Source organism: Geotrypetes seraphini, chromosome 2 (genome assembly GCF_902459505.1).
Source record: "Geotrypetes seraphini chromosome 2, aGeoSer1.1, whole genome shotgun sequence".
Lineage (NCBI taxonomy): Eukaryota > Metazoa > Chordata > Amphibia > Gymnophiona > Dermophiidae > Geotrypetes > Geotrypetes seraphini.
The window spans coordinates 272,760,883-272,783,924 of NC_047085.1; the positions used below are offsets into that span (position 1 = coordinate 272,760,883).

The 23,042-nt window shown below is 44.1% G+C and overlaps 1 protein-coding gene and 1 pseudogene across 1 annotated transcript in view; one reads left to right on the forward strand and one right to left on the reverse strand.

Moving 5' to 3' along the window:
- The window catches only part of CLPTM1L (CLPTM1 like), a 332,661-nt gene extending 326,968 nt beyond the window's left edge, over positions 1-5,693 (forward strand). The window contains exon 17 of the mRNA XM_033929667.1: positions 4,805-5,693. Within this exon, the coding sequence (XP_033785558.1) occupies positions 4,805-4,889 (85 nt within the window). The 3' untranslated portion in view covers positions 4,890-5,693. The remainder of the gene's footprint in view (positions 1-4,804) is intronic.
- Positions 5,694-8,129: 2,436 nt separating this feature from the next.
- On the reverse strand, positions 8,130-22,540 carry LOC117354871 (annotated as a pseudogene).
- Positions 22,541-23,042: the final 502 nt, after the last annotated feature.

The following is a 23,042-nucleotide window of genomic DNA, read 5'->3' on the forward strand; positions in this document are numbered from 1 at the left end:
TCTACCACACCTCCGTTCCTATCTGTGTTTTTCTTCTGTAGACCTGCTTCTGGCCCTTGAGCTATGAGCATAGAACAAAAACATCTGTTAAGCAATTCAGCCTTATCTTTATCAGCTTCTACATATTTCTCCCTTCTTTGAGTCTCACAATGTCACTTTTGCACTTCCTCCTATCACTAACATGTCTAAAATATGTCTTATTCCCCATTTTTACCATGTTGGCTATTTTTCCTTCTATTTGAATCTTAGTTTTCCTGACTACTCTTCCAGCTTCTCTTAACTTTTGCAGATATTTTGCTTGTCTTCCTTTTTCTGTGATATTTTATAGTTTATGAACGCTAACCTCTTTTTCCTTACTTTTTCAGCCACTTCTTTTGACAACCAAAGCAGCCTTTTTTTTTCCCCTCTTACAAAACAGTTTTTGCCTTTTACAATAGCTCCATTTTGTTTTGGCCACTGCTGTCCTACTTCCAGGTGTTCCCAATATTTAAAGCTCTTCATAATGAAGGTCCCTGTCTTGAGGTTTAATTCCTTACCAGTCAGCAAGTGAAGTATTTCCAAGGAAAGGATTCATTAAGCATCCCTATTGCTTAGTTTATGCATGGCCCACTCTATGAAATGCCCCTTCAGAGTCTCTTTGGAGAACTAATGTGTGCCTAACACAGCAAAAATGACCTAACACAGGACATACTAAAGTGTTATGTGTCAGTGCATACTAATAGCAAAACTAAGTGTGCAGTATTTATTCACTAGAGGTAGGTCTTGTCAGACAAATCTGATCAATTTCTTTGACTGGGTGACCAAAGAATTAGATAGAGGATGTGCGCTAGATGTAGTGTATTTAGATTTTAGCAAAGCCTTTGACAGTGGTCCACACAGACATCTAATAAATAAACTGAGGGCCATCGGGATAGGTCCTAAAGTGACGGGCTGTGTCAGGAACTGGTTGAGTGGAAGGCGACAGACGGTGGTGATCAATGGCGATCGCTCTGAGGAAAGGGATGTTACCAGTGGTATGCCTCAAAGTTCTGTTCTTGGGCCTGTTCTTTTTAACATTTTTATAAACAATATTGCTGAAGGGTTGTCGGGTAAGATTTGCCTCTTTGCGGATGAGACGAAAATCTGCAGTAGAGTATACATAAAGAAAGATCTGGCAAAGTTGAAGAATGGTCTGAAATTTTGCAGCTAAAATATAATGCTAAGAAATGCAAGGTCATGCATTTGGGCTGCAAAAACCCAAAGGAATGGTACAGTTTAGGGCAGTGTCTCTCAAACTTTCTTGAGCCGGGGCACACTAAAGGTAGTGGCCACGGCTTGAGGCACCCAGAAGTGTGCGGACGTCACCATGATGACATCATGCATATGCGTGACACCATCACGTCGACGGCTGCGCATGTGCAGATGCCCTCCAAATGGGCCCTGAGATGTCAGTAGGGGCTGCCAGCAGGAAAGAGGGCTGGAAAGAAGGAGAGGCACTAGCGCCAGGCTGATTGTCTACAGCAGTGTTTCTCAACTACTCCAAGTTAAGTATCCCCTAAGTCTAACAAATATCAACTGAGTACCCCAACCACAGACCTCCCTAGGCCCACCCAAGTGCTGCACCAGATCCCATCCCATTTACTAATTGTAATGCAATTTTTTCCATTGATTTTTCATATACACAGCAGATATAAATTCTCAAAACTGACACATTTCAATCACTATATTGAAAATAAAATCATTTTACCAACCAGCAATCCTCTGCAGGCTGCTGTAATTAGCTTTAAAGGTGAGACTGGGAGGCCAGGGGGAATCCAGAGGACGCTAGAGAGAAGGGAGAAACATGCAGGCCTTTGACAAATCGTGCAGGGCTGGCACTGTACCGTGTAGGGAAGTCAGCTGGCAGGCGCCTCTCTTCCTCCTCAGTGTGCCGCAGCACACTTGGAATCTCAGGAAGCACACTAGTGTGCTTGGCACACAGTTTGAGATACACTGGTTTAGGGGGTAAAGAACTTACATGCACGACAGAAGAGTGGGACTTGGGTGTGATTGTATGTGATGATCTTAAGGTGGCCAAACAGGTTGAAAAGGTGGCTGCAAAAGCTAGAAGGATGCTAGGTTGCATGGGGAGAGGTATGGCCAGTAGGAAAAAGGAGGTATTGATGCCCCTATATAACTTTGGTGAGACCTCATTTAGAATATTGTGTACAATTCTGGAGGCCGCACCTTCTAAAAGATATAAAAAGGATGGAGTTGGTCCAGAGGAAGGCTACTAAAATAGTGCCCATATGCCAATTCATCATAAGACGTATGGGGACAGACATAAAGATTTCAATCTGCATATTTTGGAGGAAAGGCGGGAGAGGGAAGATATGATGGAGACGTTTAAATACCTACGTAATGTAAATGTGCATGTTTTATTTGAAAGGAAACTGCAAGGCTCTAGAGTAATCTAAAGAAATAGTTTTTTACAGAAAGGGTGGTAGATGCGTGGAACAGTCTTCTGGAAGAGGTGGTAGAGACAGAAACTGTGTCTGAATTCAAGAGGGCCTGGGATAGGCATGTGGGATCTCTCAGAGAGAGAAAGAGATAATGGTTACTACGTATGGGCAGACTAGATAGGCCATTTGTTTTTTATCTGCCATCGTCTTTCTATGTTTTTGAGGAGTGAGCATGTCAGGGGTGGGTAATGGGTATGGATGCACTAACACTACCACTGTGCTAACTGGTCATACATCAGTAACACAGGAACTGTTAGCATCTCCTAAAGAGGAGAAGAGTAAGTACTCCCATGTTAGTTGGTTGTTTTTTTTATTTAAGTGGTCACACACTAATGATAACATTCGTGCATGGCCAGAAATAAAAGAATTAGAAAAAAGCCCTTTTAGACAGACATGTTAGAAATGGGCCTAGAGGAGCATAATCAAAAGATACATCTAAGTCCGATTTGGACGTATGGCGCTAGATGCCCAAAGTTGGCAGAGGGAAAATGTCCATTTTTTAAAAATACATCTGGAATATTTTTTATCTTTTGAAAATCGTCTATCTGGACATTAAGGTCATTGATCGTCCAGACCAAATTCATTCAAGTCCTACATGCCCAGAACAAGTCCATTTGGACGTGGGAGGGGCCAGCATTGTGATGGACTGGCCACCCAGACATGGCAGCAGAGTAGGGTGGCACCTTACAGGGCACTGCTGTGAACTTCACAAAAAGGGTGCCACATGAACATCTCACCAGAACTTCCTTATAGGTTATCGTGAACCCCTGAAAACACCATACCAACCTGTCTACAACTCTAATTGCCCTTATGGCTGCAGGTGGCACCTATATGGTACTAGAGTAGGGTTTTGTAGGTTTTGGTGGGCTCACATTTTCCACCATGAATGTAGTGGTTAGCGTGGCTTATGGGCCTGGGTCCTTCTCTCTGTTCACTAGCCCACCCCCAGACTACTTAAGACACCTGTATGCTGCTTTACTAGGCTTTCCTATAGCAGGTGCTGATGATCCAAAGACAGGTATGTACTTTTTTTATTCTGATCTTTGTGGGGGTGTGAAGGGGTCAGTGATCACTGGATGACTGTGTGTGGGTCTTTATGTTGTCTCTGCAGTGGTTATCTGGTCACTTTGTATTCCTTTTTGCCACTTATACCTGCTTTTACATCGTTCAAGTCGCAACGTATAAGTTTCATCCAGGAAGTCTCGTGAAACATTTGATTATCTCTGCAAGATTAATACGTATAAATCGGCCCACATCCTGCCCAAATACCGCCCTAACCAACCCTCCAGCTATGCCCCTTTCAGCTCTGGGCACACAGCAGCATTAAAATCCCTGACTATATCCAGAAATTTGGTTTGATTATCAACACTTGGACGACCTGTCTTTTAGGTCATCCAAGTGCCGACTTGTGCGAGTTTTTAGACGTGTTTAAGTTTTGATTATAAGCCCTGTAGTGTACAAAATAACTTGCATAAGGATGTATTGAGCTCATTTACTAGTGTAGTTTAGAAAAAGGACACTTTTTGTTTACAAATTCAGTTGTTGGATTAGTGAGAATTAGAACTTTGGTACTTGATCAAAGAGGTTAATCATTTGATGTAACTGTATCATGTTCAGGGTAAACTGGGCAGCTGCTCTGGGCTCCACAGTTCCAAGAGGCCTCCATGGGCCAGAATATTCTTCTCTTTTCCTCACCTTTTAAAATGCAAAGGGGTCGCTGATATTGCAGAGATCCTCTAGAGCTGCTCATGGCTTCCTTTCGGCACTGTTCTCTGCCGTGGTCCGCCTAAGCAGAAACAGGAAGTTGCATCAGGGGAAGTAGACAGCTGCAGAGGAACAGCACTGAAAGGAAGCTGCATGCAGCGCTAGAGGATTGCTGCTGCGCCATTGACCCTTTTGCATTTTAAAAGGTGAGAGGGGCTTCAGAATGGGGTGGGGAGAAAGAAAAGACCTACCAGCCCACGGGGGCCCCCTGGAGCAGTTGGTTTTTAAATGAAGGGTAGGATGCTGGATGGGAGAGAGTGTGGTGGATTGGGGGGAGGGAAGGAAGGAAGAGATGCTGGAATGAAGGGTATTTGGTGGGTGGGGAAATTAGAGAAGAGAGGAATTGGGGGCCTCTTCTTTAATTTTTGCTCTTGGCCTCAGCATGCTAATACCAACCTTGATCAAGTTGTAAGGGTGAGTTTCATGTTATGGTATTTATGTTCATTCTGTGTACTACTTAGGAAATATTGGTGGGATGTAAATGTTTTAAATAAATAGAACTGTGTTTTCAAAACATGTTTTACTTGGCTCTACATTACAATAATTTTTCTCTTTTTAAGGCTTTATCCTGTGGATAAGAGCAGAGTGAATGAATTTGGAGAGTCTTATGAAGAAAAGCTTAAAAGAAAATCCCATATGGATTGAACGTTAAAAGAGTAACATTTCTTTTGGCCACTATTGAAGAATAAACAGACTGTTTGGATTGTCCAGTAACGGAGTATTTTTTGAAAGCTATGATGAAAATTCATGGACATATTTTTCTCTACATTGCCAAAGTCTTTAAATGTTTGGGTGTGGTTTTTTTACAGTCCAGATTTGTTTAATAAACATTATTGATTTGTTTACGTGAAAATGTTTGCCAAGAATTACTGTATGTCCAGTATAGTTATCTGACACCTAAAATGAACTCTTGAAAATGTAAACTGTAATAAAAGTTGTCATTTATTTTTTTAAGCTTATTTTGTATAGAATAACCTCACTAATTAGTAATAATGTATATATTGGCATAAAAATAATTTTAATTCCATTTTCTGTGGACCATTTTACACATCCTGCAAAGCGGTATTTAATTTCCTGCTGAATGTGCTACCTTTTTTTCTCCAAATGTGTTTTGATTTGAAGAATGATGCATATTCTGAGACCCCTTTAAAAGGCTGTATAAAATGGTGTTCACATGATTAAAAACTACTGTATCTTAGCTGCTATCTGCATTGGACTTTACAATACTACATACATCCTTCTTTAGTTACCACATATCAGATCTCCAAAATCAGCATTGCAGAAAGGGTATGCTCCTATTTAATGTTGGCAGATCATTGATACAGCAAGTTCAAAGATACTCATCACTGACTAAGCCAAGAGCTATACAAGGTATTCAGGTTTATAAGAAAAAATAATTGTTACTTTTTTTGTGGGGGGGGATAATAAAAATGCTTTTACAGCATACTACCAAAGTTGTTGTTTTTTCCTGTACTTGATTCTATGTAGCCAGCAAAGCATGTACATATAATTTTTCTTTTGGGATTTGTCTCTTACTTTAATGCTAGATAAATAACTCAAGAAGTTGTGTTGATTATTAGGAATCTGTTAGTGTTACACTGAAAGGTCACTTGAACACACAAAGTCAGAGGCGTGAAGAAAGTACAAGATGTTTATTCACAGCATGCCGGACTCTAGTGCAGTTAACAGCCTGAGTGTCAGAAACAGGAAATACACTGACTTTTATGCTCTTTTCGCAAACAAATATATGCAAAAACTACAATTTTAATTTGTTACTTCTATAACTTTCTACACTTATTATTGGTCCTAAGCCAGCACTTATGATAGGTTTAAGGATACAACTTATAGTCCTATAGGAAACTAGCTCAATTCTCTGCTTATCTAAATCTTACAGGTCTAAATGTTACATGTACAGAAGGGCAGGGCACATCATGGCTCAAACTCTTATCTATTCAGCTTACAATGTGGTAAGGCAGAGACATACATTTCAGGCAGATGAAGTCAATAGATTGTACACTGTTTTCAGCTATGTAGGCCAGAGCAATATTTTAAACAAGTTAACTATTTCATGACCCTACATTCCCCCCTTTCAAGCTGGCGTACCTCAGGAGCCAAGCCTGACAAAATAAAGTTAGGGGTCAGGAAAGTCGGGGTTCCCAGTGGGTAAGGGACGATACTGGGAGAGGGCAAGGGCCAATGCAGCAGTGGAACGGTTGACAGCAGAGTCCACAGTGCGGTGAAGAAATTTCATAGCCAGTGGACCTAAACAAGGTAGACAACATAGTAGCAGGGAGGACAAAGCAGTTATCAGCAGAATTGTTTTCAGGGTTGTACCAGATGGTAACCAAGAGCCCAGGGAACCAGAGAACCAGTCTGTATTGAGGCCATGCCAGGTTTGAACAGGAACATGAGCCAGCTTGGTGATACGATCCACAACTTCCTCAATCACTTTACCATCATCATCAAGTTCAAGGCAACAGTGGCTGACCAGTGATCATAGGAGATACCCTTGAGCAGATTCTGGAGGGGACTACCTGGCAGAGTGGAGGTGAGGTTAGCAGGCCAGGGAGTCCAGGTAGCTGTTGTGACATTGAAGGACCAGAGCGCGAGGTACATTTGAGGTGTCCGACTTGAACATTGAAGGGACCATCAATCCGCTGCAGGCAATGAGAGGCAATAATGGAGGTCCGCAAAGTCCATCGAGGAGGCCGAGGAGTGGAAGCAAAAGTAAGGTTCTGTTTAGATAGGCTTAACATGTCCAACTGCTTTGCCTCCCATGGCCATTAATCACCCATATTAGTGCCACCACAAACAAAACAATTGCTAATATTAAGGGTTTGTCCAATAGCCTCAGCAAACTGTATAAACAAGTTTCGAGTAACTGCTGGAATTTCAATGTCTACTTACATGTTTTCATAAAACTGTGGAAATACAATGGAGTGATGTACTGGTGCTCGGGGTCGGGTCATTACGTGGATGTATAGGTCTGCACCTGGGTCAGACCCTTTCCCTGAAATTCTAAACCCAATACGCCATTTCACATACTCTAATTTCTGATTCCAATTTTGGGATTTCATGATAGTGAAGGAACTGGGTTGCAGGTCCCTACCGGGCAGGTTGGGCTAGGCATAGGGCCTAAACGTAGAGTAGCAGAAGCTGGGGGCGACTGGCCCTTTTCGTGGGTTAGGGGGTAAGTAGCCCACTTAATCTGGTGTTCATATTGACAGACAAAGGCACCATACTTTCTCTGCCTGTATAGTGGAGGGATTATGAAAGGGCACATGTATTTTTCACATGTGGAGTAGTATCTTTGCCAACTGAGGGACCCACAAGTAACAGAATACTTAGAGTTCTCCAGACCTGCAGCCCTATCAGCAACCCCACATGCATCAAAATACACAGTTACTGGCTTCCTGGGATCTACTATGGGAGTTTGGTTAACAAGCGGACCATCAGCCCCATTAATGCAGACTTCTACCCATTTTTCATCTTTAATACTAGTGGGTTGGTAACATATGACTCCATCAGTGGTCTGGCACTTGCGATAATTGACTCCCTCATAGGAACAGACATCAGGTAAGGGAGCAATATGACAACGGAATTGGGTTCTATACAGGAGGGCCATTTCTACCTGATTTCCATTACGGACCTCAGAAAGACATGGTTTACAGGACTTATGGGGTTGTGCCTGAGCTTCTGGCACAACAGGAAACAAATACAAAAGGAAGAAGCATAAGACAGTAAGAAGAAAACAGCAGTCAGATATAACACATAGGAGCATTAGAAGAAGGTTCAATTGGGGCAGTGGTTAACCACAGTCAGTTAAACTCAAACATTTATGAAAAGGTAATATTCAGAACACCTGCTAAATAATGTGGTAAATGTTCAAAGCAATTTTGAGGTTTTAGAGATCTTCAGCTGGAGGTCTGTCTTGCCTGGGGTGGCTTGCCATACAGCAGTAGGCTTGACTCTGCTGTAATGAAACCAGGTTTCATGTCCGGACACCTTGACAGCTGTAGGGGAAGAAATGAGGACAGTGAAAGGGCCTGTCCACTAGGTTTCAGGGGGTCTGACTTCCAAGTTTTTAGCCATACCGTATCCCCAGGGATGTATCCAAGGACTTGTGTAGCTATCGGTAGTGGGTCCCTTTCCAGGACCCATTTGTGGAGCTCTTGAAGGGCCTTAGCTAAAGATTGGACCTGACTCTGGAGAATATCTGATCCCAGAGTAGCAAATGAACCAGGATCTGGATTCACAATGGGTGGTGGCCTGCCGAACATGAGCTCAAATGGGGACAATTTAGTGGGTTTAGATGGGGTGCATCTAATCCGAAATAGGACAGAGGGCAGCAGGACAAGCCAGGACAGATTGGTTTCTTCAATTTGTTTTGTGAGAAGGGTCTTAAGAGTTCTTCTGTTCATTCTTTCGACCTGACCAGAGCTCTCAGGATGATAAGCAGCATATAATTTCCATTCAATTTGGAGAGCCTGAGCAGTTTGTTGGACAACATCGGCAATGAAAGCAGGGCCGTTGTCACTGCCTATAGAAACAGGGAGACCAAAGCGCGGAATTATGTCATTTAGGAGGTGTTGGGTTACTTCCCTGGCACGTTCAGTGCGAATAGGGAAGGCTTCAACCCATATAGTCAGGGTGTCTGTGAAGACTAGGAGGTGACTGAAGGAACGGGAAGTCGGCATGTGGTGAAGTCTATAGACAGAACCTGCATTGGATATGTTCCAATGGGTTGGTGTCCAGGAGGTGGCAGTCGTCTGATTGGGGAATTTATTCTAGAACAGACAACACACTGTCAGACCGTATTCCAGACTAGCTGGTCAAGGTGATTGATGTTTCTTGAGGGTCATTTTCATAGCGGGTTCTCCAGAGTGTGCCAAATCATGGCATCTTTTGACAATCGTGAGGGCCGGGTGTTGAGGAATGAATATGAGGGTATCCACTGTGCTCGTGTTTGAAGTATCAGTGTGTGGGTCTGGATTGGCATTTGAATTGGCGCATATTTGTATCCACCCCCCTTTCAGGACAGACTGGCCCGAAAGAGTGCGGGCCCAAGTCTGTTCCTGAGAAGTGTATTGGGATGTAAGGGAGTCCAGAAAAGGAATGATGGTGTACAGAGGAGCCGAAGGAGGGGGGCAGAGGCTGGCAGCTCGGGCTGTGCGGTCGGCAAGGGCATTGCCACGTGAGATGAGATCAGTGACACGACGGTGGGCTCGACAGTTCATAACCGCGACACGGGAGGGCAATGTAACGGCCTCGAGGAGGTCAAGAATGAGAGGAGCATGATGGATCAGGCGGCTGGAGGCTGTAATGAAACCTCGATGTTTCCAGATGGCCCCATGGGCATGCAAGGTAAGGAAAGCATATTTGGAGTCAGTATATATATTGCAAGACTGAGAGGCAGAGTGGCGCAGGGCAGAAGTGAGGGCATATAGCTCAGCTTCTTGGGCGGAAGTGCCAGAGGGCAGAGGGCCCATGAGTAAAGGGGAAGTGGCAGAGACTACTGCATAACCAGCAATACGTGTACCAGAAGGGGTGACAGACAAACTGCCATCTGTGAAAAGAGTGAGATCAGGATCCCGGAGGGGGATATCAGTGAGATTTATATTTGTTTCTTTTTAGCTTGTGGGAGTGGTGACCAAGATGTGGCATTTGAAACTTACTGAGTATAAAAGCGATGGCGGGAAGAATCTAAAATCTAAAGATCAGGACGGGAAGAATAAACTAAGTCAACAGTGTCAAGGCAGTTGTGCACGACCAGCTGGGAGGAGACAGGGAGGAGAGTGGAGGGGTCAAGGAGTGAAGAGACAAGAGAGACCTGAGGGTTTTCACAAAGAAGGGCTTGGTATTTAAGGAGGCGCTCATTCGTGAGCCACAGGGAGTCTTTATGTTCTAGAAGAAAGGTCACACAGTGTGGGACAAAGAGGTCAATATGGCCAAAAGTGAGTTTATTAGCGTGCTGTAAGAGATCTGATACAACAGCAATTGCCCGAAGGCAGGGAGGCCACCCGGCAGCAACAGGATCCAATTGTCGAGCGAGATAGGCAATGGGCCTATGCCAGGAACCAAGGAACTGAGTAAGGACTCCGGCTGCGATACCAAATTTTTCATGAACATAGAGCTGGAAAGGTTTGGAGGGGTCAGGAAGGCCAAGGGCAGGAGCCTGAGTCAGAAGTTTTTGGAGGCAGCGAAAAGACCGCTCCTGAAGTTGGGTCCAGACAAAAGGGGCTGAGTCAGCGCCTTTAGTGGAATCATACAGAGGACGGGCAATAGTAGAGAAATCAGGGATCCAAATATGACAGTATCCGGCAATACCGAGGAAGGCGTGCAGGGCTTTGCGAGTATCAGGAACAGGGAGACTACAGACAGCCTGGACACGGGTGTGGGGAAGGGACCTGGTACCCTGGGAAATATGAAACCCAAGGTAGGTGACACGAGGAAGGCACAATTGAGCCTTCCGGAGAGACACACGGTAACCGCAATGGAGGAGAAACTGAAGGAGAGAGCGAGTGTCCTCCTGACAGGCAGAGATAGATAGAGAGCAGAGAAGAAGATCATCTATGTACTGCAGGACTTGGGAATCAGATGAAGGGGAGAAATTGGCAAGGTCTGAAGCAAGGGCAATGCTGAATAGAGTGGGACTATTTTTAAAGCCCTGGGGTAGACAGGTCCAGGTTACTTGGGAGGTTTGTCCAGTGGAAGGGTTTTCCCATTGGAATGCAAAAATTGGCTGACTGGAAGGGGCTAACCGACAACAAAAGAATGCATCCTTGAGATCCAAAACAGTGAAGTAGGTAGCTCCAGGGGGAACCAATCCCAACAGGGTATAAGGATTAGAGACAGTAGGATGGAGATCCTCTACAAGATGGTTGACAGCACGGAGGTCCTGGACGGGGCGGTAATCAGGGGGATCACCGGGTTTTAAAACTGGAAGGAGGGGGGTATTCCAAGGTGATTTGCAAGGAACCAAAAAACCATAATCTAGCAAACGAGACAAATGGACGTGTATTCCCTGGAGAGCAGACTGAGATATGCGATACTGTTTGATAGAGACCGGACTGGCAGAAGCCTTGAGGGTAAGAACAAAAGGTGGGATGTTACGTGCTAGTCCGGGGGACCCAGACTCAGCCCAAACAATCAAATCAAGGCCCTCAAGAAAATCAGGTACAGAGAGTGGGGGTTTGCTTGCCATGGGTTCCGACAATAGGGAACAGGAAGCTTGGTGAGGGGGCAGCGGAGCGGTCAGGAATGGGTGTGAGGTTTGCAGAAGGGAGGTTCATAGTCAGACCGTGAGAGGACAGACTAATGGCTCCCAAGCGCTGGAGAAGGTCCCGACCAAGCAAGGGGACAGGACAAGAGGGCATGTACACAAAAGAATGTGGTATGGAATGACCACCAATGTGAACCGAAACAGGTTCAAGGATAGGGACAGAATCAGAAGAGCCAGTTGCACCCATAATGGAGATAGATTTGGAAGAACGCTTACTGAGAAGGCGGGTCAGAACTGAGTGTTTGGCGCCGGTGTCGACCAGCATAGAGATAGAATGGTCCCCTATACGGACATTGACCAAGGGCTCGTGGGAACCGAGCGAGTAAGTTGGGAACAATCCGGAGAGTCCCTGGTACTCACTGCAAGCCGGTCTGTCTCAGTATTCAGTTTCAGAGTCAGAATGAAAGGATGCCAAACCAATAGTAGGTTGGTCCGTAGTTTTAGCCTGGCAGGTACGGGGTTTGCTTGGCCACTCGTTCTTCCAGTGACCCCTCTCCTTACAATAGGCACACTGATCCCGTTCCAAATTCCTACGGGGTCCTGTCCTATCAGGCTGGGACCCTGTAGGTTTTGAGGGGCCAGAAGAATAGGGGTGGCGCTTGGAGGAGCGGGGCTCAGAGTTTCGGGCAGGGGGCCAGTTACTTGGGAAAGTATTTTGGAGGGCTACAGCAAGGAGGTCCGCTTTGCGCCAGAAAAGCTTATCAGCTTCTTGCCGGTTAGCACTGTCCCAGTTCATGAAAACGCGCTGGGCAATCTCAAGGAGCTGGACAGTGTTCATGCCTGCAAACCCATCCTGCTTCTGGAGTTTCCTACGGCTATCAGGTTGTGTCTGGCTCACAAATGAGGTATTAACCATACGGAGGTTTTCAGGTTTTTCTGGGTCAAAGGGAGTAAAGGTACGGTAAGCATCACAGAGACGTTCATAGAATGTGGCTGGGGATTCACCAGACTTTTGGAGGACCTCAGATACTTTGGAAATGTTGGTGGGTTTCCGAGAAGCCAACCGGAGACCCTAAAGGATATACTGGCGGTACCGCATAAGGAAAGTATTATGAGTGGCATCATTGGGGTCCCAATTAGGGTCCTGAGAAGGGAAATGGTTATTGATCCAGTTGGGGGTCGGCTGCATCCGCATCCGCCTGGGCCTTTGTAATGGATTCTTGCAGAACCCGTTTACGTTCTTCGGTATTTAGGAGACAGAGAAGTAGTTCCTGGCAATCTGACCACGTGGGGCGGTGTGTGCGAATGATGGATGTAATTAGATCAATAGTTGCCTGTGGCCGCTCTGAGTAAGGGGGACAATGGGATTTCCAATTGTATAAATCAGTGGTGGTGAAGGGCTGATATACAAGGCCTGTGAATCTAGGATGCCCGGCAGCATCCGGTAGATTGGCAACAGGAACCTGGTGAAGGGGCATGGCCAAATTTGTAGCCTCCAGAGTCCCCTGTTTCATTTGTCTTCTCATGAGAACTATTTGAGGAGGATCAGGTCTCAAGCGATGGCTGATAGGAGAATCATCAGAAAGAGAAAGAGAGTCCAGAGGTGGATAAAGGACTGGGGAGGACAGAATGTCATGAGCTGGACTATCAGCCAGGGCTCGGGAAGGGGAAGCTGGAAATTGGGCAGGGAGTTGTACAGGCTGGGAAACAGAAGGTTGAGCAAGAGAAACAGAACTGGGATTGGGGTATGGGCTGTGGTGTTGCCGAGTAAGAAGGAGGAGCGGTAGGTATTTCAAGTGTCAGTTGAAGGGTCAGACTCAAAAACATGAGTAGGATGATAATGCTCATTGACAGTCTTCCTGAGGGTGAGAACTTTGGACTGGAGTTTCTTGGGTACAGAAGGGAAAAGCCAAGAAGGCTTGTTGCGGACTAAGTCTAACCAACTATCTATATAGGGGAATTGATCAGGATGGCCAGTCTTAGGGTGAGTTACTATAATAAAAACCTGACAGGTTATGTCCTCTTCCAGGGAGCCAGAGGGGGGCCAGCCCACACCAAACGTCGGCCATTCTAACTGGCACAGACAAATAAGGGTTGATTTTTTAAGTGTAGTCCCATAATCAGAGCCAAATCCCTTTTTAAAATTAACTAACATTGTATCAAGGGGATCCCCATAGGTAGACTGGCATCCCCCCATTGTGCAATGGAGGACAAAAACACTTCCCTGTATTCCTGGCCCTGCCCGTCTCCGGACTAGGGAAACGCAGTACTAACAGGTCCGCACCCGCTTCGTCCTCAAGGACGTCTCAGACACTCTCAAATACACAAAACACAACAGACTTCAGTTTAGTTACCCAATCAGAAAATAACAGTTCCTAGAATCCCTCCCCACGACTTCAGCAACGGATCAAGTGGCTTACTAGGCAGGAGAATAGAGAGAGGATAGGAAAGATCAATTCCTACTTACCAGATAGTGGCCACTCCAGGACAGAATTAAACTGATACAGATTCTTGTACTTTAAAAAGACTGGATAAGTCAGTTGAAGTGGTCAAACTTCCTGAGGTCTGCCAAACCCAAAAGAAGGGATGCCGGCTAAGCAGACTAGTCAGCTGTAGGACCAGAAACAAGTGACCAATCGAGTAACCAGTGGTCAAGAGACCTTCAAGTCCCTGTTCAGGCGCCAAATAAAAGGTCACTTGGACACACAAAGTCAGAGGCGTGAAGAAAGTACAAGAGGTTTATTCACAGCATGCCGGACTTGTGCAGTTAACAGCCTGCCTACTAGAGTGTCAGAAACAGGAAATACACGGACTTTTATGCCCTTTTCGCAAACTAATATATGCAAAAACTACAATTTTCATTTGTTAATTCTATAACTTTCTACAATTATTATTGGTCCTAAGCCAGCACTTATGATAGGTTCATACAACTTATAGTCCTATAGGAAACTAGCTCATTTCTCTGCTTATCTAAATCTTACAGGTGTAAATGTTACATGTACAGAAGGGCAGGGCACATCATGGCTCAAACTCTTATCTATTCAGCTTACAATGTGGTAAGGCAGGGACATACATTTCAGGAAGATGAAGTCAATAGATTGTACACTGTTTTCAGCTATGTAGGCCAGAGCAATATTTTAAACAACAGTTAACTATTTCATGACCCTACAACACTAATGCACCTAAAAGCAGAAATTGAGAATCTAAAGATAAAATGTTCCAAAAAAAAGGTAGGCATTTTTAAGAGAACTATCGGAAGATATTAGTAGCTGCCTACTGAAAAAAATGAACAGATTATGCATATGTATGAATTTGGCATGCTTTTTAGTTTACTTGTAATCAGATAGAATATAGAGGGTAGGCCAGTGATAATAGCATACATTTTTCCCCAGCTAATCTATTTGAAAAGGTTTTAAAGTGGTGAGTTGAACATGAAACAGTTCTCATGCAACAAGTTTAAATACATGCATTCCAATTGTATAGTGATTCTAAAAAGGAAAATAGCCAGCTGGCTTGGACTTTAGATGTTCTTATCTGGAGTCCCTGATGTCTGTTGTTCAAGTGTTTGGATCAGAGGATTTTTTGTGCTTTCTCTATGTTCAAGTTATGTATTTCCATTATTTAAATTGTGGAGGCAAATCTGGTGTGATTGGCTGTTCAAAGCTATTTTTCAGCAATACTGGGACGCCCTCAGCCTAGCCCCACATTCTGGTTCATCTTATTGAAGGTCTGAGTTAAGACAATCTTACTCTTTCAAAAATCTGTTATAAGCTCTAAGGAGAACACAACAAAATATTCAGTGGAAAAACTGGTAAATTGCTGTGGAGGGCATATACGTTCATATGATGAATCTGTTGTATAACATTTGTACCAAATCTCAATAAGGTGACACTACTATAAGATATGGTAGTATGGAAAAGAGGATATGTGCTGGTTGCAAGCCACCCAAGATAAAAGGCACCTATCTCTGGCTTCTGCAGTAGGGTTATTGATGGTGGTAGCAATGGTGCAAAACTTTCAGGAGAAGATAGCAGCTATAGGCCATTTGAAATTGTTCATAGCCCTCCGTAGCAAGAGATAAACCACAGAAACTTATTAAAAATAATTTATATAGGAACTGATGTAATCTCTTTTTTTGCACTAATGACTTAAGTTGTTAAGTGTTAATGTAGTCATTAAGTCTTTGCTATTTAGGGATCTATTCTGATGGACAAGGGGACAAGCTATGGACTGATGCAAAAAAGATATTAGCTATGATATAGAGACAAAGGAGCTTACAGATAGATGTGAGGGATACTGTAAAGATCTGCCATTTGTTAAACGCGCAAGTATAAAAGCATTTTTATACATGGATGTTACTCTTGCATAGAGACACTCATTCACCTCAAAATCCAATAGTCTTTGTCTGCTTCAGACTGCAAACCACGTAAAGGCCTCTCGCCTCCCCTCTTTGCTGGATCTCTAAATGCCCTAGAACTCTCTCCAGATCAAGATTTTGTAACTCCATAATCCTCCTAGTGCAATAGGTATATCATTCTAGATGGACTGGTAATATCCCCATGCTCCCAACCTGTGCAGAAGGAATCCACTTCAGCTTTTGAATCCCTCCTCCTTCACTGCACCCTTCAGTTTTTCCTTCTGTACACAAGCTGGAAGGAGTCTTTCTGATATACTCTGTATATTTCTTTATTTTTTTCAGTCTTTTTTTTGCAGATTTTTGGTGCTCAGAGTTCCCCTTGTCAAGGGTTCAGCTCTGCCTTCATGGAGGAAAAGCAGACTGAATTATGCAGCTGACAGGCCAATCCCTCTGTGGTACCTGTTGGCCAGCCTACAGAAACGTTTCTGGAGCTTGAGGTTTGTTCCCCTTGTAGGACTACTCACCTACTGCATCAGAGACTTGAGTGTAGGCTGTCAGGCATCTGTAGGAGGTTCCACAGAGTGCTGGCTACATTTCACCTTCCCCCTTTCATGTCCGCGAGTCCGCAGGGGTTTGAGGCTCAGTCTGACTGGCAGCCCGAAGATTCAGTATTGGAGGAACAATCCATTTGAGGCAGTGATTTCTTCTTTCAGATCCAGCAGCACATTTCCAGCACAGGTCATAGTAAGTAAGATTGTTACAACCTATGAGGAAAATCGGGGGGTGGGGGAAGTGCTTTAAAACTATCTTCTTTTTGGTTTCTGCCCCTTCCTTTAGGTTTCCCCATCTCCAAAATCATGCTGCTGTAGTAGCCATCTTGGATCTCCTGATATTTTAAGTTCTCTAGAACCTTCAAATACCTTGTTTTGTCTCAGAACTGGCAGAGATGGAGTCCTTGAGCTACTTTACCCCTATTCATGTCAGGTTTGCGCTGGATGAGCACATTTGCCATGCAGCATGTGAAGGGAGGGCGGGAGCAGTCAGATTAGTCTCCCCTTTGCTCTCTAGCACTGAGGAACAGTCAGGGGGTTCATTGGTTGGGAGCAAATCCATTCCAGAGCCCCGGAATGGCAGCTATCCAAAATGCAGAAGCGTGGAGCTCAAGAGATGCAAGCTGGAGTCACCTAAAGAAGACTCCACTCTGCCTAATGGTATTTTCTCCAGACTTTGTTAATATAATATGGAGAGCTTATCTGGATGGTCGAGATCCCCAGGGTACTTCTGGCAGTGCACCAGGAGTTTCTCAAGGCAGCTGGGGCTCCCAGAGCACATCTGCGTCAGTTTCAGAGGCTGGCCAAGATCTGGTGGGCCTTTACAAGGGAGACTCAGAGGATGAGGGATCTATTTGTATGCCTTTACTATCCTCAAGTAAGGAGATGACCTCCCCGTTTTCCAGTCTGTTCAGACCCTCGGCTCTGTTAGAGCTTATCTCTGACTCTGCAGGAGTTGAACTTGAACTCCCAGAAGGTCTCCCCTGCTCTATAAAGAATGGAGAATAAGAGCCCAGTCTTCTTTGTTTCCCTGACATCCTAATATCAGTGTACTAGTCACGGAGTATTGGGATACTCCTGAAGGGTCTCTTAAAGTAGCCAAGACAATGGCTCGGCTGTATCCAATAGCACAAGAGTGTTAGCAGCTATTCACTCAACCCGAAATAGATTCCTTGGTAGCACAGGTAACCAAATGCACATCCCTACTAAGTGAGGGAGGTGTGGTATTAAAGGATTTTCAGAATTGCAGTGTGGATGTGATTCTTAAGACAATTCAAAGTGCTGGCCTTTGGAATCAAAGCAGCTGCACCAGCTTCCTTTGTGACACCCTCCTGTCATACCAGGTTGAAGGGGCTTGAGCTGTAGTAGGGTGAGCCTTTATCCCAGCGCCTATTAGCTGGAATAGAGTATGTAGTTGATGCTCTCTACATCATCATCAGTCATAAGTAAAGTTTCGGCTTATTTGATCTCGTCAACCCACAAAATGCTCTGGATCAGGCAATGGGCAGGAGATTCCACCTCCAAGGCTACCCTCAGCAGACTGCGTTTCAAGGGAAAAATGTTCTGAAAGAGACTGGACGATCTTATGACCAGCGTGGCAGATCATCAGCTAAAATCTTTACCTGACAGCAGACTGCAAACTTCTAGAGGCTCCAGGCAGTCCAATTTTTGTAGCTCCAGGTGCTTATGGCAGTACCCAGGAGGAGTCTCCTCTCAGGGATTCAGACAGAGATTCTTAAGTCCCATGCGGAGCCAGATCTTCAAGTTTATTAAAACATTTGATTAATCACATATCAAAAATTTCTAGGTGATGTACAATAATTAAAATGGGGAAAAGTACATATAACATTAACTAAATGAACATAGTGAAAACGTAGACAGTGACATAGGCTAACGTACTGTGACATGGTGGAAAGAGGTGAGAACTACAATAAGTAAAGGGCTACTGGGCTTGATGGACCATTGTCCTGACCCAGTAAGGCTGAGACAGGGGTAGGCAATGAACACCTCAATCCAGTTGGGTTTTTAGGATTTCCCCAATGAATATGCATGAGATTCATTTGCATACAATGGAGGCAGTGCTTGCAAATAGATCTCATGCATATCCATTGGGGAAATCCTGAAAACTTGACTGGATTGCAACCCTTGTTGCCCACCCCTGTTCTAATGTAAAAACATAGGATGCAGAATAAGTTATAAAATCTACTTAAAAGAACTTCCGCAAGAAAAATCAAAAGGAAAAAAAGAATCAAAAGAAAAAATTGGAAATGTCTAACTCGAGCTTCTATGATTCAAAGGCGTCTGAATTAGAAGCTTTTCAGAAATCCTTTAAATTTATCTAAATTTTTTTCTTCTCTTAAATGGGCTGGGAGAGAGTTCCATATTAAAGGTGCTGACAGAATATGATATAACATCTTGTATTGATAACTCTTGATGAAGGAATGGATCAGTAAGCTTTGGTTTGTAGATCAGAATGATCAAGATGGTGTATGAGATATTAGAATTCTGTCAATAAATAATGGGGCTTTCACGATTTGAGCTTTATAAGTTAATGCTATTTTATAGGTTATATCCTATGTGTAATTGGAAGTCAATGTGCATTCTTCAGAAGGGGCATAACATGATCGAATTTTCTAGATTTGGTGATAACTTTGTGGTATTTTGAATTATTTGAAGATATCTTAGCTCCTTTTGTAAGATGCTCTTGTAGAGTGAATTACAATAATCCATCTTGGATATAACAAAGGAATGAATTCATGTATTCAAGGATGATGGTTCTAGGAAGTCCGCTAATGATTGAATCATGCAAAGTCCATGGAATCTAGCTTTTACCATGGCACTGATTTGTTTGTGGAAATTCAATTTGTGAAAAATGATAACTCCTAGGATTTTGACAGAAGTGACCATTTGAAGCGTGTTCTCATTCTGCTACAACCTCCAAGAAAACACAATGATGCCAGGTCCCAAGCAGTTCCTGTCAAGATAGGGAGACAGCTCTTGGAGTATTTGAAGGCCTGCATGCAGATCTCATTAGACTTTTGGATGCTGGAGATCATTCAGAGCAGTTACAAGCTCGAATTTGTCCAGCCCTTAACGGACTAGTTTGTGGACTCCCCGGGGTGACCAGAGAAAGTAAACAAGGCCATGGCTTACAGTTCAGAGGCTGTTAGATATTCAGGCCATAGAATCAAGGTTATGGCTACAGTTCAGAGGCTGTTAGATATTCAGGCCATAGAGTCTTTGAAGATTTGGGTTTGGGCAGATACTCCATATACTGTACTTCATGAATACCCAAGAAAGGCTCAGATGGTTGAAAATCCATGCTGAATCAATGCACATCAATGCAGCGCTGAAAGTTCCACAACTCCACATGGAGACAGTAGGATCAGTCATAGTGGCAGTGGTGCCGAGGGAATTTCTGGCCTCTATGGATTTAATGGAGGCCTACCTGCATATTCCCATCTTTCCAGAACACAAAGTTCCTGAGATTTCATGTCGTGGAATACCATTACCAGTTCTTGGCTCCCCCTTTGGGCTGGTGACAGCACCTCGCAAATTTACCGAGGTGATGGTGGTAGCTGCTCATCTATGCAAGACGGGCTTGCAGGTTCATCCATACCTGGATGATTGGCTAAGGAGAGCCCCATTATTCCCGGAAGGAGAACAAGCGTGGCTTACATGGTCCATATCCTGCAGCACCCCTGGGTTGGATAGTGAATTTTTTAAAGAGCCAGTTGGTTACTTCCCAAGCCCTGGAAGACATGGGAGTGTTCTTCAATATGGCAGAAGGTCATGTCTTATCTTCAGAGGCACACAGACAGAAGTTTTGCACCCAGATAACAAGCTTGTTGGCTAAACTAGCTCTGTCTGCGTGGCACTACCTACAAGTGCTAGGATCCATGGCAGCCATGATAGACTTGGTCCCATGGGCAAAGGCTCACGTGTCACCTTAATCAGACTCCCTGCAGATGTCTCTACAGTTGAACCCGGAAGCCTGGGCTAGTGTGTAATTGACAACGAATGTCAGCATGTTCGACAGGGGGGCTCACTGCAACGGATGCCCAATCCAGGAGCGCTGGTTGGCCTCCCAAAGTGGTCAATCAATAGATTGGAACTTTGAGCCATTTGGGTGACATTGCAGAGGCTGGAGGGACAAGCAGTTTGAGTCTTCTCAGACAATGCTACTGCAGTGGCATGTCAACTGCCAGGGAAGCACCAAGAGTACACAGCTGAATCTGAAGGCTCGCTCAGTAGCACATGAGAGTGGGAGTGTACAGTGTCCAAGCTGATTTTCTCAGGAGACAGACACTGGATCCAGGAGAATGGATTCTGTCTGCAGCAGCCTTCCAACCCATTGTTAGATACCGAAGTCGCCCGATGTTGATCTGATGGCAACTGCAAGAAACAAGAAAGTGGACCGATTCTTCAGTCGAAAATCCAAGTTTGAAAGTGCAGGGCTGAATGCTCTGGTCCAACCATGGCCAAAGAATGAGCTCTTGTATGTGTTTCCTATGTGGCCCATGATAGGCTGGATACGCCATAGCTGGACCTTCTTTCTCAGGTCCCAGTGATCATAGAAGTTCTTGATTGCTTTGGTCTTATGGCATGGTTCTGGAGTATGCAACATTAGAGCACAAGGGATACACAGAGGTAATCATTGCTAATCTTTTTTTATTATTATTTATTTATAAATTTCAAATTAACAAATCAAGATGAATCTTGTACAGAAAGTGATTACAACAAAAGAAGCAAAAGAATCTCATAAATTTACATAGGAACCAAATATTGTATAATCCCTCAAGTCCACCATATAATCCATGATGTAAAATGAACGGAGCTAACAAATAAATATTAATTGAAGATAATTGGTGCGTGGTTAACTGATGTTCAGGCATCTAATATCTTAAAGCCCTCATTTCTTTCCCTTCTCCAGGCAGGACAAGGAGAGAAGGGCCGTCAGCTGGTTTGGCTCAAAGAAAACATATTTCTGAGAATTATATTGTACTATGCATTTGCAGGGATGGCGAAGATAGAAAGTTCCCCCAAGAGCCAAAACTCCAGGTTTTAGCAATAGAAACTCCTTTCTACGTCTTTGTGTATCTCTTGCCAAATCTGGGAACATCTGTATCTTAAAATCAAGAAACTTTTTCTCTTTATTTTTGAAGAATAATCTCAAAAGCCAATTTTTATCCAACGTAATAGCCAAGGTCACAATCAATGTAGCAAGTGTTGCAATTTCTTTATCAGATAGTTCAAGTAAGGCAGATACATCAATTGGTCCCTGAATTTTTTCTTGAAGATCCTGATTTTTATTAGATAAATAATAGACCTGGGTGAAAGGAGGTAATGAATCTTCCGATACTTCCAATATCTCCAACAAATACCGCTTTAACATTTCTTTTGGAGTCACTGTTGAAATTCGTGGAAAATTAATCAATCTAAGATTATTATTCCTAGAGAAATTTTCAAATGTCTCTATCTTCCTTCTTAAATTAATATTATCCTTAATTAAAGTGTCCTGAAGCAACTTGGAAGATTTAAGTTGATCTTTAATACTCCGGATATCTAATTTTGATTCTCCCAGGTCTTGTTTTATCTGAAGAACTTCTTTCTCCTGAGTTTTTATTTTCCCCTCAATTTGAAAGTAATTGTATTCACTGTTCTAACCAAATTGGCAGTCAGATCCCACAAAGCCTCCAATGTAACTTCCAAAAGTCTGCAAGTTGGATAGTAAAGAATTAGGCTCACCAGCCAAAGGATCCTCTCCTCTCCGTTCCTCCTGTGTCACGGTTGACCCCAGCGTTGTAATGTCCTCATGTGCATTCAGGCTCTGCTGCAATCTCTGCGAGCCTGAATCGATGTTTATCTCGCTGTTCCCAGCAACCTCAGGGTGGGAGCTCATGCCGACTTCCGACTGCCTCTCCACCCCCGGGGAACTGGCGGCTCGAGGGTTGGGAGGAGGGATTCTTACATCGGGGCTCAACAAGATCTCATGAGCCCGAAGAGACGCCTCCAGTCCGTTTCCAGGAAGTGTCTCAAGCGGGGGCGACACCGACGTTCCAATGGCGCCCTGCATCCGCCTCAGCAACTCCTCAATGTTGCCGGAGGAGGCTACTCCAGGGCGCCACGAGGTTGAAAAGGCAACCTTTCTTCTCCTCTTCGGCATAGTCAAAATCTACAGCGGAAAACCGCCAGAAAACAAAGTTTCCTAAGGTAAGGTTTGTGGGCGGTTGCTCAGTGAACCACGACTGCGGCCATCTTGGATGAATCATTGCTAATCTTCTGAGAGCCAAAAAAGCCTATAGTTCTGTCCCTCAGAGTCCACGTGGTGGGACTTTCTAGTTTCAGGTCTGGAGGCCATAAACCTTCATTGGCGTTTCATCCAGACATAGCCAGATTCCTAAAGGGGGCACTATGGCTCAGGACCATGGTAAAACATCCGTTTCCATCATGGAACTTTAACATGGTTTTTCAAGCCCTCAATCAGGCTTCATACGAGCCACTGCAGAAAGTGTCCTTGATCAGTCTGACACTCAAGATGTTTTTTCTTATGGCCGTTATCTCAGCAAGAAGTGCTACAGCCACCAAATCCCACTTGGCCACAAAAGACTCCGCCCTCCTCCAACAGCCACCCACCCGGCTGAATTCTTTAGAAACAAAATCTGAAC